This window comes from Polistes fuscatus, unplaced genomic scaffold, assembly GCF_010416935.1.
Source record: "Polistes fuscatus isolate 324 unplaced genomic scaffold, CU_Pfus_HIC Scaffold6, whole genome shotgun sequence".
NCBI classification, from domain to species: domain Eukaryota; kingdom Metazoa; phylum Arthropoda; class Insecta; order Hymenoptera; family Vespidae; genus Polistes; species Polistes fuscatus.
In genome coordinates, this window is record NW_025113140.1 from 2,457,153 (window position 1) to 2,473,968 (window position 16,816).

The window sequence follows — 16,816 nt, forward strand, 5'->3', positions numbered from 1 at the left end:
AAACACCAAAGAATTTTCTTTTCTCATATAATCGATTAATTCATTTTTAGTAACTAACCCCATTCTATAGAATATAGTTTATTGCTTTTAAGATATTATAAGCATATGAGTAGTTGCTTAATTAATTTAGTATATAATTAATTATTAGAATTATTATATAATATTATATTATACAAAGATTATCAATAGTAGAATATATTAATATGCATTATAAAATTATATTATATTAATAATGATTTGATGAATATACAATTCGTTATTATTAGTATTACACACATATACTTGTTTTATTTATTATTCTCTCTTTGAATAGAATCGTTGTTTTAATTCTAAAACGAATAGACGTTACGTTCAAATAATAGTTCTATCGTAGGTTAATCTAATAGTAAGAGACAGGATACATCTTCGACGTTATTCATTCGATAGGAGCGTAGAGTATCGGAGCATAGTTATAAATAAATAGGGAATAAGAATAGCATGAGAGAGAGAGAGAGAGAGAGACAATGCTATCAATCTGTCAACTTATCTTAATAGACCTAATCCTAAGAAGAAGTCGACGAAAAGTTCAATATCCATTTTTAGAGAAGAACAATTGTTGCTTTGAGACTATTCTTATGAACATATCTAGCACTTTGAAGTATTCTCAAAATGTTACCTTACGAGTTACTAAATTTTATGGTATCAAATATGCAAATATATATATATATATATATGGTAGTGAAAATGGTGTAGAAAATTTCGTAGAAAATATATGGTCAGTTGAAAAGTTCTCGTATAACTTTATTTGATTAGGGGTATTATTTGAAACGTCTAATTTTAGTGTTCTCGCAAATGACATATGTGTCAGTATCGATTTAACGCACGAACAATCGTTCCAGGATACTTTTGTAGATAATATTTTTTTACTATTACTTTCATATGGAGTTAGATACCTAGAAGTAACGTTCTCCTCTCTCTCGATCCGTTATTGGTTATTTAAAAGAATAAAAATAATAGGAAGGAACGAGTACTTTGATATTGGAATATTTTTCTTCTTTTTTTTTTTTAACGCGTTAGTTATGAAATAAAAATCATAGAAAATATTTTTTGTCGTATAAATTATAAGACATATATATATTTATATATATTATATCTTGAAATAAAAAATGAACACACAATACTTTAACGTTCAACAATACGAAAAACTTATAAGACCTATAATGATAACTACCAAAATTATTTCCGTTTGGCCATTGGATAAAGACTCCACTAGGACAACTAAAATACTTCATAACTTGCACACGTTTGCTATGTTTTTTCTGGTAAGAAATAATCAATATTATCTTATCTTATCTATTTATATAAACGGGTATCCCAAAAATTGTTAAAATAAGAACCCAAATTTTGTTGTTAAATAAAATTATAATATTTTATTTATTGATATGAATAATCAATTATTGTGTTGTTAAGAACAACGATTTCAAATAAATATCAACAACAAAATATCGATGCGATTTTTGGAATATCCTGAATATGTAATAACTTTTTTTAATATGTAGAATATTATATATAATTAAATAAAAATTCTTAATATATAATATATACAGATTATAGCAATATCAACTGCAACCACGATGGAGGTAATAAATACAATCGATGATTTAAATGAAGCAACCGAGTGTGCTCTCCTATGTACTGCCTTTTATCTCAGTTTATTACGAGTAACGATTTATTCTTTACATCGCAAAGATATCTCTTACATCGTCGAAACTATGAAAAATGATTGGATTTTATCTAACTATGAAGATATCTTAATACTCAAGGATAAATGTTTACTTACGTTTCGTCTATCAAAATTGTTCATATTCTCTGTGGCTGGTACTATTTGTATATTCATATGTGCTCCTCTCATAGAGGTATATTTAACAACAATTAATAAATATAAATATATCATAAAAATTAATAACAAAAAAAAAATAGAAAAATGCATTATTTGAGATTATCTTTTTTATTTGTTTTTTTTTTGTTCTCTTTTTAAGGGATTCATCTTTAATACAAACGTTAGGATATTACCATTTCGTGGGCATTACTTTGTAAATCACACGATTTCACCGGCATTCGAGATAATTTATACCTTCAACATTTTATCCGGCTGTTTTTCGGCCACTACCATAGCCGGTGCTACAACTTTCAATCTCGTAGTTATCATGCACGGTTCAGCTAAATTTGCTATTCTACAAAAAAGATTGAAAAATATCAAGGGCAACGATAGAAACGCATACGCCGAACTTTCGGCGTGCGTTAAAAGTCATCAGGATGCTATCACGTGAGTTCAATCATTTTCTCTGGTTTTTTTTCAAATCTGTTCTTTTTTTTTTCGTTTTGTTTTTCATCGCAAAATATACGATCATCAAAAAAACTTTGCATTATATTATAATCTTTTATGAAAAATAATTAATTATTTTGTTAATTAATTTACAAATTATTCTTAGATAGGTTCGCCGATACATTGGAAAACGTTATAAATATCTTGGTATTAGGACAATTTATTATTAGTACCGGTTTAGTATGTTTCGCAGGATTTCAAATAACTGCGGTTCGTTATCATTTGCATTGATAATATATAATAATACATTTTGAACGTAACGCAATAAATTAAATAATTTATAAAAAATCAATCTGTTATATGTGTATGTATGTATGTGTGTGTGTGTTATCTTAGATGATCGAAGATAAAGCTCGACTAATAAAATATACCTGTTTTTTGAATTCTGCAATTCTGGAACTTTTTCTATTTAGTTATAGCGGTAATAAATTGATCGACGAGGTAAAAATTATTTAATTATTTTTTTTCCTTTATTAAATAAATATATATATGTATTAAAGATTCACATAAAACGTGTATTATATATATAAATACAGAGCGAAGCTATAGGATATGCTGCTTACGAAAGTGAATGGTATAACAACAACTTAGGCCTAACTTTACAAACGATTATCATGCGATGCAGAATACCATGTAAAATAACAGCCGCTAAATTTTATAATATGTCTCTGGAAAGCTTCGCAAAGGTGAGTTAAACAAATTCAAATCACATAAGATTCTTACAAATCGTTATTTTCAACTTGTATATATATATATACATTTATATATATATATATCTGAAGGTTCTCAGTACATCATTTTCATATCTCACAGTACTTCAAGCAACTAATGAAGAATAAAAAAGAAAATATACTTGTAGTAAATGTTAAGGCTACATCAAACTGGATGATGATTATGCCAACTTCGTGATAGTTTAACATTTGGAATGTTACTACGAATACCAATAAGATTAATATATTATAAATATATATATATATATTATTATTATTATTCAGTAAGTAAAAGTTTGAAGGTGTAGAAAATGAATTATACGATTGTACTTGACTCTTTAATGAGAAAATAGGAAGAAAGAAAAAAAGAAGAAAAAAAAAATAACAATTAGTTATAATAGTTTCTTCTTAAATGGAGCATCGTAAAAACGAGCAAGTATCCCGGCCGGGATAAACCATAAGCACGAATGACGTTCTTTGGAGCGTCTCTCTCGTGGATATTTTCATCACAGCAGTAGAGCACGTGCACTTGGCCCGAACACGCACGGCTCCTTCATTTTCTGCCTTTTCGCGTTCTTATGCACTTTCAAACGACCTGGATAGTCTGAGTTTTGTGTTTTCAAAAATTCATAAAAAAAAAAGGGAAAAAAATCTCAACATCTCGAATTAAATTAACATTAACTCGAATACTTTCACTCGCATATAAATATATCACAGTCATTCAATCATTCGTATACACGTACTCCAATTGTCATCCATTAACAATAGTTAAATTAGGTTTAAACGAGTTTACAATGTGAATGAATGACAATTAGTGTTTTATTAACGAGCTCTGACAATATGGCGAACATTAAAGTGGCTGTTCGCGTGAGACCAATCTCAACTCGGTGAGTATACTCATATGATTTTATTTTAATTGATTTATGCAATTAATCGGTCTAAGTTAAATAGTCGGATTTAAGTATTGTACTCAAAGTCAAAGAAAACAGGATGTCATATCTACGGATGTGGATAACATACGGCCGACTCTCCGTCTTTATGAGGAGTGTTTTCGTTTCTATACTTAGACGACCAGACGTGGTTGTTAAAGAAGTGGTAGAGAAATAAAGAACAAAATCACGATCAATTTTCATCGAGTAATACGAAGCTGACCCTCGAAGTGTGATCGGTTAGAAATATCATAAGAAATTAATTAACCGTATCCAATTGCAATTAATTGTGCTCATAATTATTAAAGTGGTCTAATTGTAAGTCAAAATTAAAAACAAAATAAGTTTATTAGTTATTTCACGCCACGTTATTTGAAACTAAATTAATTCAATGTAATTTTCATGATATTGTCAAAAATGAACCGTTAGATAGTGTGTTTGTTATTTTAATATTATATAGAATTCATTTAGTGTTCAAATGTAATTCTTTAAATATTTAGAAACCAAAATATATATATAACTTACAATTAGATCACTTTCGTAATTATTGGCATAATTGCGTTCAGCTTCGGTACTTCTTTCATTTTTTTTTTTTTAAGATGCATACAAGAATAAATAAATATTAATCGATCGCGAGTGGACTTGAAGGATAAGTCAACAAATTTATTTTATTATAGAAAATAATTGTAATATCTCAAATTAAATCATAAAATTAATATCTTTTCATTAACATATATTAATTCAGTATTACAATTCAAGAATATATATATATATTTTTGTTTTTGTATATAAAAAAAAGAATCATCGTTTAATAAAATTTCATCGCTTTGTTTAATTGGATATAATTATGATTATTGTATATATTTTATTGATTATTTAGGGAATCGAAGAATTCTAGATCGAACGTAATCGTCTGCAACACCGATCAAAATGTGATATCATTGACGAATCTGAAAGTTTCGTTGAACAAAGCTGGTGATAGTCGTGAACGTACAAGAAAGTATGGTTTCGATTACTGCTTTGATTCCACCGATCCTGAATCAGAGAATTATGCTGATCAAGAGAAGATTTATGATACACTTGGTAAAACTGTCCTGAATGATATATTTTCAGGATACAATTCTTGTCTTCTTGCTTATGGACAAAGTGCATCAGGAAAGACTTATACTATTATGGGTACAGAGGTATAACAAATATTACGTAAATAAATATTTCATATATTTATTATAAACAATAGGATTCGTTATTTTTTATTTTTTTTTTTTGTTTTTTTTTCGCAGAATGATCCAGGATTAACGCCAAGACTTTGTCAGGGTATCTTTACTCGTATAAATGAAGAAAAATTAAAGGATAATTTCTTCCACGTATCAATCAGGTGTTTACATTGATTATATTATAAATTATATTATTATTATTAGGAATCAAAAGTTCCCAAGTAGATCTAAAATATCTATTTGATTTTAAAAATTAAATAATTTTTATTTCCAAATTTTCATTCTACTAAAATTTTCTCTACAAATTACAAAATGACTACTAACCTATTTAAAAAGTTTTCAAATAAAATCATTAATTTTTCAAATCAATTAAAAACTTTTAACTCATACATTAACGTATAATATAAAAATGAAGTTTTAAGTTTAGATGATATATAAAACTCGTTTATTGTAGAAATCAATGATCGAACGAATCTGATGAGACCAAAGTGTTAGAAATCATGAATAAGCATTAAACGTAAGATCGATAAATATATATATATGTATAGCTTAATAACATCTTTCAAAGAAAGCCACTGCCATGCAAAATATACTGCAAACATGATTGATGATACCTCTCAACGATTAGACAGCTCGTTTTCGAATGCTTATAGTAATGAAAAACGATGGAAAGTAGTTGGATGATCTCTCAAGATAAACGATTATACGTTTCTCACTCTTACCTTTTGAAAATGATTACACGTATAACGAATGTGTAATATGAATCGTGAAAATGTTTTCAATAATAACAGGTAGCATATTTGTGGATTCAGCTTGGAAGGTTAAACCCGTACGTGACCTTGATTTTCTTATCGGGGTTTATAATATACCTATTTAATAATCGTGAGAATGATAGCACAGGTTCGGCACCTTTCTCACGAATATATTCACGTGAACGTGAATATGTACGTACATACGTGTAGCTTACTTATTGTTAGGATAGATTGGTTATCTATGACGACACTGTTTGCTTTTTGGTCAAGGTTCACCTATCGATGCAATTTTATCAGCTATTTTCAACGGTTCTCACATTTCAAGTAGTATTACCATTGTGTTTCTATGCTCGATCAGATTTTCGATCGATACTCGAGGAAGAATAATCGTTTTGTTATCGTTCGATTGTACGTGTTCTCTTCGTAGAAAATTGACGAATATTAGTCGGGTCAATTTTCTGCGTATATAGAGAAATTCGATAATTTTACTATGAATAGTAACGATTAATGATTTAAAATTCATTTAAAAATTAATAATTATCCTATCTAACTTTTTAACAAATACATTTTATTAACATTGCGAAAATATTGAAAATACTTAATATAAATAACTAATAAATCGTATAATATAATTTTTAATAATTGCCTACGGGTATCACATTTAAATGTATTAATGTTTCTTTGAAAGTTACATCAATTGGCTTCGTGTATATTGTTTTCTGGGTTTCTCATAATCATTTTACTATACTACGAGAAGCCACTAACATGAAGACATTACGAATTATATTATGTTAAGTTTTAAGAGCAAATAGTTGGGTTTTGTAATACTACGTAATAGAGAATACGAAGAATAGTTATGAGAAAGGGTTGAGAGGGTAGAGTGGAGGGTGTCTGAGACGTATAAGTTGAGCTTGCAAACTTGTAAGCTCGATCCCTAGTTGGCCTGGATGTGTCTTATAACTTTAGTCAGTGCCTCGTGACTCGCAATCCTAAACGGACGCAAGCTCATTCTCTTTATATATTTTCTATCTCACGTTTTTTACCCTATTAATCTTTATCTATTTAGTTTCCTTTCTTTCTTACCCCAGTCAGTTTAGAAAATAGAAAATTTACAACTATTACGTGTCTTCTTACGTGTATCATTTTTTTGTATTTTCAAAATAGATATCCGGAATTTCAGTTCGCAATATATTCATATTTATTGGGAAAAAAATAATAATTTAATAGACAAAAAATATTTGAATTATATTAGTTAAATATAAAATATATAACTCGAATAAAAATTGTTGAAAATTGATATTATATTTTGCTCGATGTGTTTGAGATCAAATTATTATTACAAAAAAAAATAAAATAATACAAATATAACGGGGGTTTTTTCGTCGTGATTGTGATGTCCTTGAAGAATGAATTACTTATAACATGGTACCACACCACCGTAGTTATTATATCATAAAAGAACAACCTGGAGTAATTAAAGGGTGAAACAAAAAAAAAAAAAAGACGAACGTGATAAGGAACTCTAACGTGCGTTTAATCAAGCAAAAAACTTTATAATTTTACTACGGAATGAAAACTGTTTAAAAGCTAGTGGTATAATAAGAGAAGTAGAAAAAGGTGGGGGAGGAAACGTGAAGAGAAAGAGTCACGTGTTAAATAATTAGATCAAGTTGAAATCTCGACTTGAAATCTTACTCAAGGTATATATGTATATATATATATACTAAAGTTGTTGTTGCATGGTCGCACGTGAACGGGATATAGTGATCTGTATATATTAAAAGATATTTAATTCTTAAACTGCAACAAACCTACCAACATTTCTGGCATAATAAGAAACGTACATACGTATACGTAAAAAAAAAATAAGAACACGCCTAATGAAACTAATTAAAAAATAACGTTATTATATGAAAACTTGTATAGAATTTTATTAGCATAATTAAAAGCTGTTATACTGTTGACAGCAATCCTGGAAGTTGAATTAAAATACTTTTAGTAGTGTTGTTGTCATGCCAGTAATGTTAGTAATAGTTTCAATGCAAAAGATTCAAGGATAATACGTTATTAAAATGATAATTATTATCATTCGTATGAAAGATATTTTTTTTCTTGTATGTGATATATATATATATATATATCGTGAACGTATAAACGAATATTGCTTGTCTTCGTAAAGACAGTCGTGGACGTAAAATCGTTAAATAGGTTAATGGGTAGCGAGAGAAACTTTGCTTGAACATTTGCCGAGTGAACAAGGACTCAAAGGGTGTTATTGTTAGTCCTTAAGGAACATAACTTACACCCATAAATTATATCTAATTATATGCAATTTTGTTTCTTTTTCTTTTTTCTTAATTGTTAGTTGTTTCACAATAAAACTAGTCGTAATTCTTTATACACGACTATCAAACGAAATAACAATCGAAATTTTAAATATGTAATGTTTTAATAATATATTTTAATATTAAATAATATATCAAATGAGATCATTTGATATATTTCATTGTAATTGTATACATTTTTATGATACAATTTTGCAATGATTTTGATTTTAACTTTAAGCTCTTTATAAGAGTAAAATTTTTTATGAATGATTATTATCAGACGAAATAATAATCAAAGAGTTTCGAATATATAATATTATATTTTAACAAACATATATTCTTTATATTAAATAATATATCGAATGAAAATTATTTTCCAATAGCATGATATAAGGTAGTTTATAATAACGTGCATTCTTAGGATAAAAACGCAACGAATCTTTTGTTCGCACGCCCTTTCGAGAAACGTGCAAGATATTATGCACGCAACACGTTCGAATATATGATTTACGATATATCATCCAAATTTATATTCGATTATTGTCAAAACTAAATTGTCCAAAACAAAATTCGACACGTTGATTTTTTTTTCTTTTATTTAAATCTTTTTTTGTTGCAATTTCTTCTCGTTCGTTTGTTTGTTTGTTTATTTTTTTCTTTTCGTATCTAATTTATTCGATCGCGTCAAAAACACTATTATTCCATAATATTTTTGAGATTTAATTTTTCAATTTTTAAAATAATAATAATAATAATATTAATATAAAAAAAAATCCTGAATTATATACGTTTTACGTAAAAAAACAAGGTAAGAATCGTGTCGAAGGTCATGTTTCGATCGTACCTTTTACGCGGCTATTAGGATTGTTCGATGAGTTCGCGGGTAAAATGTAACTATTACTTTTTCCTTTTCCATTTCTTTTTCTTTTTCAAATTACCATCACGTTCGTCGTCGATATAACGGCCGAGAGAGTTAAGATTGCAAATCGATTCTTATTCCCAGGGTTTGTAATAACCGTTAGACACGAAAACTTAACGTGTTATACGACGTCGCCCCGTTTTGCTTTAGTTTTTTTCCCCGACACCTGCTTCTATCTCTTCTTTTTTCTTTTTTTTTTTCTTAATTCTTTTCTTCTTCTTCATCCTCTTTAAGAATTCGTCTCTCGTTACGCGAACTACTCCAAAAGTTGAAAGCTCACGGATAAATGATTTTTCACACCTTGCGTTTTCATTGATAACAACAAAATTAGCAAAATAATTATTAGATTGTTTGTAATGAAATAAATGAAGCAAATAGGTTTACTTCTCTCCGTTACTGTGAAAATTAAATTTACGAATTAATTGTAGTGAATGAAACAAATAAAATAATAATAATAATAATAATAATAATAATAATTAGTTCGTTATCTTGATGTATTTAATTGTTTTAGCTATTTAGAAATTTATAACGAACGGGTGAGGGATCTTTTAAAGCCATCCACGAGTTGCCATAATCTAAAAGTTCGTGAACATCCTCGATTAGGTCCTTACGTTCAAGGTATATATATATATAACAAATTTATTATTAATACAATAGAATCTACATTTTATCATGAACAAAATATATATTTTACATAAAGAATATATAGAATAATTATATACATTATTAACACATTCCATGCCACGTGTACCATTTATGGTACACGTTAAACTTGACCATCAGGCCACATGTACCACCGGTGGTACACATAGTCATATTTATTTAATGCGTTAAACATCAAATGGCTTGGCACGAAACGTGTTAATAACAATCGAAGATTCTATTGTATAATATAATCTTATTAAAACATTCAAATGTGCATATAAAATCTTATAAATAAATATAATAAAAATTAATTATAAAAATAATTGTTTTATTAAGGATTGACGCATCACGTGGCTGACACGTTGGAAACGTTAATGTCATACGTTGAGGGTGGTACCAAAGCAAGAAAAACAGCATCCACGTTACAAAATTCAAACAGTAGTCGTAGCCACGCATTGCTCACAATTCTTCTTAATCCAGAAACAACAACAACAACAACGACGACGACGACGACGACGACGACGACAACAACGACGACGACGACGACGACGACGTCAACGTCAACGTCAACGTCGACTACGATAGAACAACAATTAATTAAAAAAGGGAATACCGATAGAAAATACGATGACGTATTATCATTTAGGCGCAACGACGTCACACTTCCAAATAACAGCAGTAAACTGCATTTGGTCGATCTAGCCGGTAGCGAAAATGCTCAAAGATGCGACGGTGTGCATCGTTTAAAAGTGAGTCCATCCTCTTTAAAAAATAAAATTTAAAAAAACATAAATAAAATATAATAAATATTCGCGTAAGTATTAACAAATTTGTATCACTTTATTCGATTTTGATCAAATTAGAAAAACAAAAATAAATATATTTACTTATCTATTTGCAATAATTTAATTAATTTTATGAATATTATATTATATATTGCAATAATATATATTAATAATAAATAATTAATTCGCGAGATAAGACACTTGTAAGATTTATTATTGTATAATGCACACACACACACACATTTTTATTAATGTAATAATACGATAGATTTATTTTTACATAGGAAGGTGCGAATATAAATAAAAGTTTAGTAGCCTTGGGAAATGTTATTTCGGCTCTAACAGGGAAAATCTCAGGTGCTGGTAGTGGTACCAATAAAAGGTATATCCCTTATCGAGATTCTTCTCTTACCTGGCTTTTGAAGGACGCACTCGGTGGAAATGCTACCACCATTATGCTCGCAAGTAAATGTTAACTTTAGTTAAATGTACTTTTTTTTTGTGTTGTTTTTTATCATTTATGTACATACCTCACCTACCGTAATATTTGCTTGTTCGAATAGAAGAACCTTTTTCTTTTTGTTAGCAAAATAAAAATATATTAAAAATATGAAATTATTCACACAGCCGTATCACCAGCCAGTGAAAATTACAACGAAACCGCGCATACATTGCGATTCGCTCAAAGGGCGCACAGTGTGGTCAATAAACCCATGGTCAATGAAGATCCCATGGCAAAAACAATTCGAGAATTAAAGGCTGAAATAACTAGATTGAAATCTTTGTTATTGGAAAAGGTATATGTTAATCAAATTTGTAATAATGTTTTTCATATTTTCTTGATTTATTTCTATATCTTAAATATATTTTATTTTTTGGTATATATATAGAACATCGAGCCAGATAAAACAACATTACAGGATGAATTCGAAACGAAGGATTCGGGAAAAAAGAAGAAGGATAATTCGTCGAATAGTAGCGTGCCGGAAAATAAACAGAAAATCGAAACTCATCCACAAATAGAATATAAAAAAGAAAATGATAGTAGTAATAGTAGTAATAGTGGTGGTTGTGGTAGTGGTGGTGGTGATGGTAGTGGTGGTGTTGGTTGTGTTGGTAATGGAATCCTTACTTTAGTCAGGAGGGTAAATTCTACAGAAAACCTAGCAACTCACGATACTGCAACCGTAAAATCTATCAGAAAATTTGGTTCGTACGAATGTCTCGATAACAAAACAACGAACACTCTAACCGGTTACAGTTATAATCGTGCCGAAGTTTCGGAATTGGAGAACGAGGAAAATGATTTCATCGGTGAAATTAACGAGGCAGTTTTTGTCGACATTCCAACTCTTGTTGCGGTACTTATAAAACCAGATAACAGTTTCAACGAGAGATCCCAACAAATCGAAGAAATATGTTCAGACGAAATACACGAATATCCGATAGAATCGGATTTTATGAGGAATAATAATAATCTTCATGAGATTTGCGGTAATCGTACGAAGAAAAATATTACTACGGACCAATACGATGACGAATATAATCATTTCAATTTAGATCTGAACGATGAAATAAACGATACTCGTTCGAAAATTATTCGTTCGGGAAGAAAGGAAAAATCGAAATTTCGTAAACAGGATTCAATCAATATTGCAACGCCAACAACATCTACGAACTTGTATACCTCAAAAAAATTCGGCTCCGTCGAGATAATACAAAAGAAACACAATAATCTGGCAACTTATTTGGAAAGATCCAATACAAATTTGGAGAAAAAATCTACAATATCGGATAAAGTTAACGTTGAGAATAAATTTCTAGATAAAATAAAAATTGATGATTCTAAAAATGACAGTTATACGAATTTATGGAAAGATAATAACAAATCTGACAGCGTAGATCATTTACAGAGAACGGATAGTAACGAGTTTGAGAAAAATTCTAAGGATAATTCGTCGGTGATAAGTCTCATTAATAAAATCAAAAATACCGCTAGAAAACCAAGTTTAGAAAGTTTAAAAAGGAAAACAAGTAAGGACAGTAGTTCGAGTAGCTCGAAAGATGAACAAATATTGATTTCTAGTTTGACGAACGACAAAATATTAAGGAGAAAGGATTCGTTGGATCATAGTTTGTCTACGAGGGCTCATACCCCTGTACAAAAAGCAAAAAGAGCGGAAATCGTGGCTGCTGTTACAGAAAGATTATATTCAAGTAGAAAACAGGTGGAAGAAATGACAACTGCGACAGGATCAGCATCAACTTCGGTGTCAGGTATTCGTTCCCCTCCCGAGGGAACGGACGTTAGATTAACAACTTCCGGAGCTTTGACGACTAAAAATAAACTTCAAGAAATATCAAGGAAAATGTTAGCAAAAAGACGGCGTGTCAACGTCGACACGCAAACGGAACAAAACCAAACGATTCGTATGAAGGATTCGGCGTCTTTAACGGATGAAACCAAAATTCTTTGTCAAGATGTAGGTGTGTTGACTGACGAACATAACGTTTGTCAAACAATGACAGACAACAGATTACCTGTCATTAGAGTCAAAGAAATGGCAACGTTAACGGATAGATTAAAAAGTCAAATCATAGAATCTAAGGATGCTGAGTGTTTGGTGAATGATCTTAATTTTTACGAATACGGTGTTAATTTTATAAATAATCATTCAACATTTTTATTGGACGATACGCGAACTTATGCTAATCAAATGTCTAACACGGATATTTCTGAATTATGTTTAACTAATGATAAGAAAGTCGATCGTTTTGACAAATCAACAAATACCGTGGTTGTTGCGCCTGTTGCAATCAATTCGGTCGTTCAAACACAAACGCCATTGCAACAACCCGTTGTAAAAGAAAAGACAACGCAATATTTAGTAGAAAATTGCAATCCTATCGAAGAATCAAATCCTACAACAACGACCGTACAGCAGAAATCGGAAAGAAATATTATTTCCATGTGTTTACCTGATACAATTAATATAACTATTGAAAGCTCGAATTTATTAGAATCCAATATTGTTATAATGGACAACAGTTTAGATAAGACAGATATCACGGATAAAAAGGATATATCTCATTTAAAAGATAACGAATGTCAAACGGAAAACAAAAATATCAAACAGGATGATAAGAGTAATGATTGTTACGTTAAGGGATTTACAACAAAGTCAAGTGTCAGTCAAACGGATAGCAAATCTTTTAGAATCGAAAATATCTTTGAGGATCCTCGAAATAATATCTCGAAGATACGTGCTCAATCGGAAGATACATTGAATAAATCTAAAGAAAATACTAAATCAGTTACTTTTACAAATTCTTTGGGTACTTCCTTTATTCCAGACACAAAAGAATCTGCTACCGATATGAACAAGAGACAAATTTATGCACTTCAAAGTGGTCAATCATTTACCCAAAATAAAAGCATCAGGGAAACGTTTATTTCCAAAAAATATAATAACAATACATTAGCCACAGATGTTTGGAAAAATTGGATGATCTCGTTTCCTTCGACATCCTCCTGGCAACGTCCGAGAAATGTATTATCAGTTAATGGGTTGACATTTGCATGGAACGATTCTTTAAATAATGACTGTGCCGCGATTGTTAGCACTGCGAATTTGAAAAATACTTACGAAGAATCTAATATTAATTCTAACATTTTTCTTTCCAATAATAACACCGAAGTTACTGATTTAAAATCACCGTCTTTGATCGCCAGAATAACAGATTCCAAGAGATTACTCGAACATGATTATAATTTTTCCGACGACAGTCTTGATTATAACGAAGAAAATATAATCTCTAATTCTAATAATATTAATACGGAAACTAACGAAGATAATGAAACGTTTGAAAATATTTGTCCGCCCGACGTAATCGCTCAAACGAAAAAAGAAAATTTGACTTTGTTAGGAAATTCCTGCGACAATAATGTCGAACAACTCTCACTCGCTAATCATTTTGACGAGGATCAAATTGAATTTCCCAAAAAAATACCCTCCGAACCGATCGACGGATCTTCCATCTCTGTTCATGATTATAAATCATTGATTTTAGGTGAAAATTCAATAAACGTCGATCATTTGCAAGAAGCTCATACTAATTTGGAAGAAAATTCATCGAATTTTGTTAAGAATTCTTACAAGAAAAAAGTCACCTTTATGGATAAGAAAAGTTCGAAAGAATGTCATAATCATGATAAACCAAAAGAAATAAATTCATTGAGTCAAACTACGAGTTTGTCCAAATCTGTTGCTCAAAATAATCCTAACAACGGTGATTCTCAGAATTATTTATTGGATATTTATACGGATAATAGAACATTATTAAAAAATAAGGATAAAACTTTGGATTTATTTGAAAATGAAAGTAACAGTGAACTTGATAATGTCCAAAATAGAATGCAAGAGAAAATGAATTCGTCTAATTTTGTCAAAATTTCAAATAATAATAATAATAATGATGATGATGATGATAATAATACTAAAACATTTAATGAAATTCCTGTTGAAAATAGTTGTAATGACTCTGACAGCGGTGAAGAAGTTAACAAAGAGGAAGATTGCGTTGTAAAATTGAAAAGAAAAATATTACAAGAATACATTAACGAGGCAACTATTTTTATGCGTAATATGAATTCTCTCAACGAATGTATAAATACGGCAAATATTTGTGGAAAACATCCAAGACAACAAAAAAAACGAGGAAATTATCAACGATGTTGTCCTCATTTGCTAAATGAACACAGAAATACACCATTAAAAGATAAGAAAGTTATTGATGACGGTAATAAACTATTAGAAGAAACCGATATGGTAATACCAACAGAATCGTTTAAAAAATGTTTACAAGGTATTGAAAGATTAGAAAATTGTATAGAAAAAACAAATAAACACAACGAGTATCTACGCGAAAAATATGGTATCGTAGTTGAATCTACTGGCGCTAAATTAGGTTTAGCGAGCTCTAGTATAGATTCTAGTAAAAATTCTAACATCTCTTCTAATTTCATTCGAAGAGATACAAATTTACAAGAAAAAGAATCAATTAATTCGGAAACGTTAGAAAATGACGTACCTTCGAACAGAATTTCTCTCAAAAATTCTTTCATGCCGAAATTTATAGAAGATCCATATGATCCATTAAGGATCTATGATGATTTTTACGATACGAGTAACGAAGAAATGTTTGGTATAAAAAGTAAAATTGAAAGGAAACATTCTAATCGTTCAATGAACAACGCTTATCCATCATCTTGCCATTGTCGTACGAAAAGTATTTTTTATCGAAAAGAAAAACAATTTCAAAAAAGTACTTGCAAACTTTATCATTTTTATGACGATAGAACAATAAACGTACCTACCGATGATTCGATCGCAAGACCGGAAGATGAAAATGTAGAATTACCGAGTAGTATTTTAATGAAACCCATAAAGTATTACGAAAATTTCGAAAAATCATTCGGGGATAATGAATTTCCAAGATTAATATCTAATACATTATTGAAATGTACCAAAAATGAAACACCTAATTTTGTTAATTCACGAATATTCCATCGATCTACTACTATTACGGATACTAAACCTTATTTACGGGAAAGGTGGCGATATCGTCCTGAAAGTCCAAGAGCTAAATTTTTAGAATTGTTACACGAAAGACGACGAATCGTTGAAAACAGTAGAGATGTCATATTTTAAAAAGTCATCTACATCAAATATGTAAATTATAAATTCATTTTTCCCATATATTTTTCTACATTAATCAAGAAAGAAAGATAATAAAAAAAAAAAAAAGAATATATAATGCAACAATATTATAACGAATTATATATATAACATACAATTGTCATTATTATTTTTATCTCTCTTATCGTTCTATTATAAAGCAATTAACATGAATGTCATTCATTTTTATCATTTACCTTAAGAATAACAATGCATTTCTATATAATTACACTTACATATATGTACATTAGAAAACAATAAGACTTCAAAAATTGTATAATTGATAAATACAATATTTTTTCTCTTGAAATCTAATATTCTCTTTAATATTTTAATATAGGAATAACAATCAATTTATTTTAAATAGATAGAAAATTCTTAATTGCACGATATAATTAAATAATGACAAAAATATTGTCACTTCGTGCTAAG

General features: G+C 29.4%; 2 protein-coding genes across 2 annotated transcripts; both read left to right on the forward strand.

Moving 5' to 3' along the window:
* Nucleotides 1-1,089: 1,089 nt before the first annotated feature.
* Nucleotides 1,090-3,274, forward strand: LOC122523116 (odorant receptor 13a-like). The gene is made up of 7 exons (XM_043644715.1): nt 1,090-1,301; nt 1,587-1,895; nt 2,019-2,305; nt 2,476-2,575; nt 2,702-2,806; nt 2,902-3,051; nt 3,148-3,274. The coding sequence occupies exons 1-7, from the start codon at nt 1,146-1,148 to the stop codon at nt 3,202-3,204; spliced, it is 1,164 nt and encodes a 387-aa protein (XP_043500650.1). The 5' UTR covers nt 1,090-1,145; the 3' UTR covers nt 3,205-3,274.
* Nucleotides 3,275-3,299: 25 nt separating this feature from the next.
* Nucleotides 3,300-16,420, forward strand: LOC122523207 (kinesin-related protein 4-like). The gene is made up of 8 exons (XM_043644862.1): nt 3,300-3,962; nt 4,885-5,188; nt 5,285-5,379; nt 9,728-9,834; nt 10,198-10,610; nt 10,931-11,111; nt 11,274-11,443; nt 11,537-16,420. The coding sequence occupies exons 1-8, from the start codon at nt 3,880-3,882 to the stop codon at nt 16,355-16,357; spliced, it is 6,174 nt and encodes a 2,057-aa protein (XP_043500797.1). The 5' UTR covers nt 3,300-3,879; the 3' UTR covers nt 16,358-16,420.
* The last annotated feature ends 396 nt before the right edge of the window (nt 16,421-16,816 follow it).

What these genes read in the sequence shown, in the direction of transcription:
- LOC122523116 (XM_043644715.1), top strand. Translation starts at nt 1,146, where the DNA reads ATGAACACACAATACTTTAACGTTCAACAATACGAAAAACTTATAAGA. An exon ending in CAGGATTTCAAATAACTGCG is followed by an intron (nt 2,576 to 2,701) that starts GTTCGTTATCAT and finishes GTGTTATCTTAG; the next exon opens with ATGATCGAAGATAAAGCTCG. An exon ending in CTCTGGAAAGCTTCGCAAAG is followed by an intron (nt 3,052 to 3,147) that starts GTGAGTTAAACA and finishes ATATATCTGAAG; the next exon opens with GTTCTCAGTACATCATTTTC.
- LOC122523207 (XM_043644862.1), top strand. Translation starts at nt 3,880, where the DNA reads ATGACAATTAGTGTTTTATTAACGAGCTCTGACAATATGGCGAACATT. An exon ending in ATACTATTATGGGTACAGAG is followed by an intron (nt 5,189 to 5,284) that starts GTATAACAAATA and finishes TTTTTTTCGCAG; the next exon opens with AATGATCCAGGATTAACGCC. An exon ending in TTCTTCCACGTATCAATCAG is followed by an intron (nt 5,380 to 9,727) that starts GTGTTTACATTG and finishes TAATTGTTTTAG; the next exon opens with CTATTTAGAAATTTATAACG.